The 8,312-nt window shown below is 33.1% G+C and overlaps 1 protein-coding gene across 1 annotated transcript in view; it reads left to right on the forward strand.

The window, feature by feature from the left end:
- Positions 1 to 6,626, forward strand: part of LOC126884316 (splicing factor 3B subunit 2) — a 157,681-nt gene extending 151,055 nt beyond the window's left edge. Inside the window, exons 11-12 of the mRNA XM_050650255.1 lie at positions 6,105 to 6,402; positions 6,477 to 6,626. Of these exons, the coding sequence (XP_050506212.1) occupies positions 6,105 to 6,402; positions 6,477 to 6,542 (364 nt within the window). The 3' untranslated portion in view covers positions 6,543 to 6,626. The remainder of the gene's footprint in view (positions 1 to 6,104; positions 6,403 to 6,476) is intronic.
- Positions 6,627 to 8,312: the final 1,686 nt, after the last annotated feature.

An 8,312-nucleotide genomic window follows, 5' to 3' on the forward strand; every position in this document is an offset into this window, starting at 1 on the left:
GTGTCCTCATCCCGTGTTAGCGCGTCGGCTATTATGTTGTCTTTTCCTTTTATATATCGGAACTCAAAATCCTACTCCTGTAATAATAGAATGCCCCTATGTATTCTATTATTTACTAATCGATTCTTCATGATATGTACTAAAGCTGCATGGTCTGTTTCGATTGTGAATTTTGCTCCCAATAAGTAAAACCTCAATTTGTTTACGCAATATAGTACACTGGCAAACTCCAATTCTGTTACACTATATTTTCTCTCATGTGTTTTAGTCACTCGAGATATAAAACATATCGGCACTTCTTGGTCGTTTTGTATTTGAGACAAAACTCCTGCAAATTTTTGTATGGACGCATCAGTTCGGAGTATAAAAGGTATATTGTAAATGGGGTGATATATTTTCGTTCCTTTTGCGAATTCTCGTTTTAATGTTTTGAAAGCTTCCTCCTGTTCTTCTTTCCAATTCCATTTTATTCCTTTTTTCAGCAATTTTATCAGAGGGATTTCCTTTTGGCTCAAATCGGGAATCAGCTTTTTAAAATAATTGATCGTGCCAAGAACACCTCTCAATGTTTTCAAATTCGTTGGCCTTGGGTATTCATCTATGAGCTTGACTCTGTCTTCGGCTAATCTTACTGTTTTGGTGTCCAATTTAAAACCCAAATAAATTACTTCTTTTTGAAAAAATTGACATTTTTCAATGTTTAATTTTAATCCCGCTGTGTCCAATTCCTCCAGTATTATTTTTATGTGTTCCAAATGACTCTGTGTATCTTGTGAAAAAATTAATAAATCATCGATATAATGAACTATGAAATCTTCATGGCGATTTAAAATGGTATGTAGAGTTCGTACGAGTGCTGCACAAGCACTCTGCAATCCAAATGGCACTACCTTAAACCGGTAAACAATACCATCAATTGAGAAAGCGGTATAGTTTCTACACTTTTCAGCTAACGGTATCAACCAAAAACTGTGTTTTAAGTCAATTTTAGAAAATATGTGTGACCCCGTAATTCTTCCAAAAATGGCCTCGATGTTTAGAGGTGATTCATATTGTGATACAGTGTGCTGGTTGATATTCCTGGCATCTAAACATAATCTCAATTCTCCATTGCTTTTCTTTACTATCACAATTGGATTAACATACGGTGAATCACATCTTTCGATGATTTGATCTTCCAACATTTTATTAATTTCTTCTTTCACCTCTTGTCGATACTTATATGGAATCGGGTAAGTCTTTGATCGAAAATTTCCCAAGTTTTTAACCTCAAATGAATGTTCGTACTTTTTAGCCACTCTGTTTTCCTCATTGATCAAAGTTTCATAGTTTCTTAACATCAACCGCAATTCTTTTTCTTTTCCTTCTCCACATATCAATTTTCGGTCTTTTTCCTCAGATTCTTCACATATGTTTACCGTGCATTCTGCATCCTCGTTTGCATATACCTCCTCTTCAAATACCACTGTTTCAATCATATTCTTTTCACTTTCATTTGTTAGCTTTATTTCTTCTTCTCCTGAGCTCGTCTCTTCTTTTGAGGAATCCCAGGTGTTAACTTCTTTTATCTTTTTCTGACCTTTTCTCCTTTTTCTTCTTTGTCCTTGCTTCGTTGCCAAATTCATTTCCACTGTTTGTTCTTTACCTGATTCGTCCGTATATCATGTTCCTTGTCCTGTTCTTCTTCTTTTTCTTCTGTTAGTTTCATCGTATTATTTTTAAAATCTATCACTACATGTTTTTCTGCCAATTCGTCAACTCCTACTATCATGTCATGTGACATGTTTGGCATTATTACACATTGTAGTGCATACATATTCTTGCCCAGTCGTACCATTACTCGTATGCCTTCATTTATAGTTGCCAATGTCCGTTTGTTTGCGCCCACTAAATTTACCCTAGGTATTTTGTAAATTAAATTTGTTAAGTTAACTTCTTCTATTAGTTTTCTGTTGACTAGTGTTATTTCAGATCCAGTGTCTATCATAATTTTAATTGGTTTCTCGTTGATAAATCCATCCACAAATTTTAAATTAACTCCATTTTTCTTTTCGTTGTTTCCTGCCAATTTAATAAACTCCTTGGGGTGACAAAAGATGCCTGTTTGTTTTTTGTTTTTAGTGAGCGCCGTCGTGAAAAGACGCCGGTTGCTCATCGTTGTTTATATTTTCGTCATAATGTCTCTCTCCGTCATATTCTTCTGTCTGGGTATTATTTACCTCTCTTCTATTGTCTCTTGGTCTGTCGGATCGGTTTCGGTTTTCTCGATATCCCTGTTCATTTTGTCTACCATTATTTCTGTTTTCTTGATTTGAGCGTGTGGTGTTTCTATTCTGGTATTCTCGATTTCTGTCCTCATTCCATTTCCTATTTCTTTGTTCATAATTTCCTCTTCCGTTGTCTCTATTTTCGTTTTCCCTTCTGGGATTAAAATCTCGTCTTGTATAGTCCCTCCTATTTTGATTTCTATCTCTGTAATCCTGTGTTTCTCGGGGCCTGTAATCTTCTCGCGACCTTCTTGATTTTCTTTCTCTTAGACGTGATTCTCTTATTTGTAGGAATTGGCATAAACTATCTATGTCTTTGTAGTTTTGCAATGTGATATGGTCTTCCAGCGTTTCTTCGAAATGTCTTGCAATCAGTTCGACTAATTGTTCTGATGAATAATTATATTGTAAATGTTTTGCATTATTGTAAATTTGTAATGCATATGTCCTTTCTGAGATACCCATCCTATCATTGTATTTCCCATTTTGCAATTCCTTGTTAATTTCCAATTGTTGGACTTTTCCCCAGAAATAATTCAAAAATTTTTGTTCAAATTGTTGCCAACTGCCAAATTCTTCTTCTTTGCTATCAAACCATAGGCTTGCCTCATACTTAAGATGGTTTCTGATTGTTTCTTTCGCTGTTTCAAAATTTCCGATGTGCTGTACTTTCTTTTTCAGGCTATTTATGAACGGCACTGGGTGTAATCTTCTTACATCCCCGCCAAACCGTATTTTCACGTCATCTGTGCTATGTATAACCATTTCTCTTCTTTCTCCGAAATTCTGTTGCGTCCTGTTTTCGGTGACTTGTTTTTCTATTTCTGTGATTCTTTTTTCCACTTCTTCTCTGTCTACTTGAATAGCATTTTCCAGCTTATTTTCCAAATTTTCTAGTTCCTTTTTCTGGCAATTGTTTATCTCCTTTATTTTGATTTTGATTTCTTTAATCTCTATCTCCTGTTTCTCGCTCTTTTCTGCAATCTCTTCAATTTTTTTAACCATTTCCTTCTTAATACTCTCTATATTTCTGTTGTTTTCTTCTATTGCTTGTTTTGTTTCCTGTTGATTTTCTTGCATTATTCTTTTTGTTTCATCTTGATTTTCTTGCATTGTATCCAGTTTTTGTGACTGGAATTGCATTAGTTGTAATAATTTATCTATTCCTGATAATTCTTGTTGTTCTGATGCCATGATTGTTGTGTCTAAAATATCTTCTTGGTCTAAATTTTCCTCTTGATCTGAATGTTCTTCTTGTTTTTTGTTGTCTTTGCTTTTGCTTCTTGTCACGGGCATTTGTTTTCAAGAAGTACTATCCCCGCCAAATATGAAATTTGACTAGTATGTTACCAAGACGAATTTTTCTCACCCAAATTTAATAAATTGTCAATAAATATATCAAATGTAAATATCGATAAATTAAATCAATTATGTCAAATTTGTACCTAAAGATATCTAAAATTTTATGTCATCAAATGTAAATATCTCACTTTTTACCACGGGCATATAAATTTCCAACCACCGGCTTTTCTCTTTCTATTCCTTCAAATTTGCCACTAGAAATACTTTTCAATTCTTTCCACTTTGGGCGACATGTTGTAGTGATCTTATTTTTGAAATCTGATGCTGTTCTCAGATGTAATTTATTTTAATTAATTAATTAATGATTATCTCATTAATCAAACAGATCAAATACCAATATAGTGTCAATCTCAGGGCTAAATTATAATATCAATTACTTACTTTCGTGGCTTCAAAATATTTCTTAGTGGATTCCTAATCGGGATAGATAAAAGAGAGTAAAATAATACACACATATGAATTTCAATTAGAAATTATAAAATCGTTTATTTTATCTAAATGGCATTCAATGCTTAATATTTCTTATATCTTATCTTTCTATCTTTATTTAATATAACATTTACAAACATGGGAATCGTATTTCTTTTTGTCTCCAAAGGTATTTTATTTATTTATATTTGTCGGTCTTGACGGTCCAGTTAGCTGGGGCTCAGTCGATCGACAAGTTTAGTGGATTTGCGATTTGCGGTCGCTGGTTCGAGCCTCAGCTAGGTCATGAAATTTATAAAAGGCCAACGCCGTAGTATAAAACTCAATAGAGTCTACGGCTTGGTCTGGAATAAACTGGCGTCTGATCGGCCTATGGAGGAGCGGTACGGGAAGGGATAAGGGCTTCCGGCTTGGTGATACTCCTCCATAGATCCCTACCGAAGGGCGTTGACGCCTAAGAACGGTGTATACAAGGTATTTTATTTAAAATGAACTATTATGATTTATCAGTGATAAATTGATTTAGGTTTGATCAGAAATTTTTAATAATGATTGTGTGCCTCAATTTTCAATGTGGTATTTAATACATAAACCATACATTCATGTCATAACAAAATAGACTGACCTTTACTGATGATTTGACAATGTCTTTACACAAAACACCTTTCCTCCTATCTTGGGTTACGATCAAACGACTCGTACCAGCTTCCCAGTAAACCCTCTGCTCCTTTCTGGAAACTACGCCTCGTACCGCCCTCGTTCCTGCCTTCTCCTGATGCCGTGTTCTACCTTTTTCAAACACTTCAACAAAAACCGGGATACTCTAGACTCAAGGAGTTATATCTTATCTCGACTCGGCCTAACACTCGTTCCACGATATCTTACTTTTTAAATTTCAACAACAAACTAACTATACCGGCGTTTCACCTTTTTGTACACTCTTCTCGAACACTGGACTTCCCTTTCGATCACTCAAAACATTCTGCCACATATCTCTCATCCATTCTCCTACTTCCAAATTACCCCTTCCAGCATTCAAAAATCAACGAATCCCAAGCAACTTTCAATTATCCGTATTTATCAATACAACTTTCCTTTTTCTAAATATCTTAATGGATTTCAAGAAAAATAATATTCCCCATTTCAATTTAACTTTCTACATTAATACAACATTTACAAATTTAATGACCCATTATCTTATTCACTAGAGTATTAGTTAGCGGTGGTTAATGACAAATCCTTCCGCGAACACTTTCTTTGTACACATCACTCTAATTGTTTATTTGAGTCGTATTGTTCGGAGGTTCGTAAACACTTCTCCGAATCACTCTCTTAAACGCTACCTATACATAATTTGTTTTATACAGGGTGTTCCAAATTTACATGCCCGTGGTCGAGAAAAATGAAAACCTTTATTTTAATTTGACTTTAATTTATAATTATAAACTTTTATTTCTTATATCAATTAGGAATATAACAGTACATATTATTATATTGTAGTATATCATATCGCTGACTACAGTAATGAGTGAGCCTGCACACACGGAAGCATTAGTTCCATGTATGCAGCCTCACTCATTACTATGAGAGCGATATGATATAATATACTATTATATTATAGTATAGCTCCCCGTGCGTAACAAGTTTTAAAGGCAGGGGGCCTAAATATATCTAAAAATTAAAAATATTTTTTAGGTAATAAGAGAACCATATTGCATTATTTCATAATACAGGGAAATTAATTTGTTGATTTAATTTTTTTTGTTTTTTGAGGAGGCTGGCGGGGGGCTCAAATAGTGACGAAAAATTTTTTAAAAATTTGTACAAGATAATTTTACCAATAGCAACTTTTTCAACTACAGGCGTCTTGAAATTTAAAAAAAGTATAAAAACGACCCACCCTAACATACATACATACAAACATTTATTTTTATTTATATAGATATACCGCTGAAATTTGCTAGCTTTATAATATTGTTCTTTCCTAAAAGAAATAAATACATTGATATCTCATGATCATCGAACTAATTATTTATTTTATTTTAGAAGCGAGACCCCTGTTCTATATCATATAATACCTGAGAAACGCAATGAAAGAATTGGAAATGCCATGATGGGTAATGTTCACACATATGATATGAGTAATATTGGTACTGTGGGAGCTCCAATCACCAAGAGAGTTGATCGAGAGGGCATGGTCGAATTGGCATTGGATCCATCAGAATTAGATATGGATAGCGATGCGATGGCTGTAAGATATGAACAACAAATGAGGGAAAATCAAAGTCAGTTACAAAAGGAAGATCTAAGTGATATGTTGGCGGAACATGTTGCAAAACAAAAAGTAAGTTTTCTACATGACTGGAATGTATTTACATTGTTAGTGTCTTTTATAAATCTTAATTGTTTTTTTTTTAGAGTAAAAGAAAGAGACAGCAGCAGGAGACAAAACAGACAAAGAAATATAAGGAATTTAAGTTTTAAGTTTGTGTTTGTATATATTTTGTATTTTTTTTATCACTACTATAAGTACTGTAAGTGAGACACTTTATTAAATGATAAATAACACACTTTGTTTTTATTGATTATGCATTATTCTTAAAGGTAGATTATAGTATATTATTGAAGATGAAGTTGAAGATGATGAAGTTTGCGACACGAGCCGTAGGCGAGTGTCGTAATGGCAGCTAATCTGGAAAGCTCAACTTAGGTGGCGCTCGTGTAGTTTAAGGTCACCTCAACTTACGTCAACACTTCAAATCAATCTGTTTCTAAGTAAATATTGCATATTTGTTTGGCTGTGTGAATTCAACTTAAGAGCATAAAATCCCTCAATGTTGTGCTGTGCATTTGTGCTCATCGAGAACATCAGGACACAGGTTTCCCAAAGATATTCTGATGAGAAAAAAGTGGATTGTAGCAATAAGAAGGGATAAATAGGGTATGAAAAGGGGTATCTGCAATAAAAAATTTGTTGAAACAGATTACGTATTGCCCCTAGATTCGACTGTAAAAAATAGAATACTTCACTATAAAATTCAGATCAAAATTTATTATAAACGCACGGATTAAGATATGAAATTTTATATACATTCACACTGTTGCCACATCTACAATCGCTTTTTGTGAAGTGAAAATATAAAAAAAAAATTATATTTGAAATAATTCTCAAGTTCTCAATATTTTTTAGTGACTAAAAAATAACCTGACCAAACCTAACTTAGCGTCATCGAAAATAATATAAACAAGTTAATAACTGAAAATTTAAGTGACATATTACCTTTAAAATATGCTTTAACATGACTAAAACATAACCTGATCAAACCTAACCTAATCAAAAATAATATAAACAAGTTAATAACTGAAAATTAAAGTGACCTAGTACCATTCAAATATTCTTTAATGACTAAAACATAACCTGATCAAACCTAACCCTAATTTTTTCTAATTTCACCTTAAATTTAAGGTCGCCTTTCACCTAGACAAACACCCAAATAATTATACTTAATTAAATTAACACATTCTATATTTGTATAAGGAATTATACTTTTTTTAAATAAGGGAACATTGCAGAATCAACTGCGCTCAGCCCATGCTTAAACCAAATTTACCCCAAATGTGCAACTGTCATAGCGGCCATATTTTGAAAATATGACATTTTTAAATGAGATAAACTAGGGATGGGAAAAACCTACCAGTTTTTTTACTTCGCAATAACCGGTTTTACCGGTTGTTTTCTTGTCCCGGTTATAACCGGTTTTTTCTTTTTAAAGTAAAAACCGGTTATTAGGTTTTTAGGGTGATTAAGTTTAGGTTAGGTATTATTTTGGATTCCAATCATAATTATTATTATCAAGTAATTATTCCAAACAAAACCATAATTCAAATTTTATTTTATAAATACAGAAGCAAACTGAAAGTGCAAACTCACATCAGCCAGAAACAATCAAGTTATTATAATATTTCGTTGAAAAGGTATTTGTAATCATAATATTTACATAAGAAGTGATATGGTCGAACTAGACGCAAGCATCATCTATTTTTCACACTTGACTCTTGACATTGAAAGTGGATGAATGACTTTCTGATTACCAAAATAATGTTCTGACTATGAATATTGAATTACCGATTACGAATACGAATCTCCAAGGATTTCCCTACGTTTTCAAAACGATACACCCATACAGGAAGTATTGAGTTAAAATGTACCTATTATTTACAAATATACAAACGTGTTAAAAGATATAGATGATA

This window comes from Diabrotica virgifera, chromosome 5 (genome assembly GCF_917563875.1).
Source record: "Diabrotica virgifera virgifera chromosome 5, PGI_DIABVI_V3a".
Lineage (NCBI taxonomy): Eukaryota > Metazoa > Arthropoda > Insecta > Coleoptera > Chrysomelidae > Diabrotica > Diabrotica virgifera.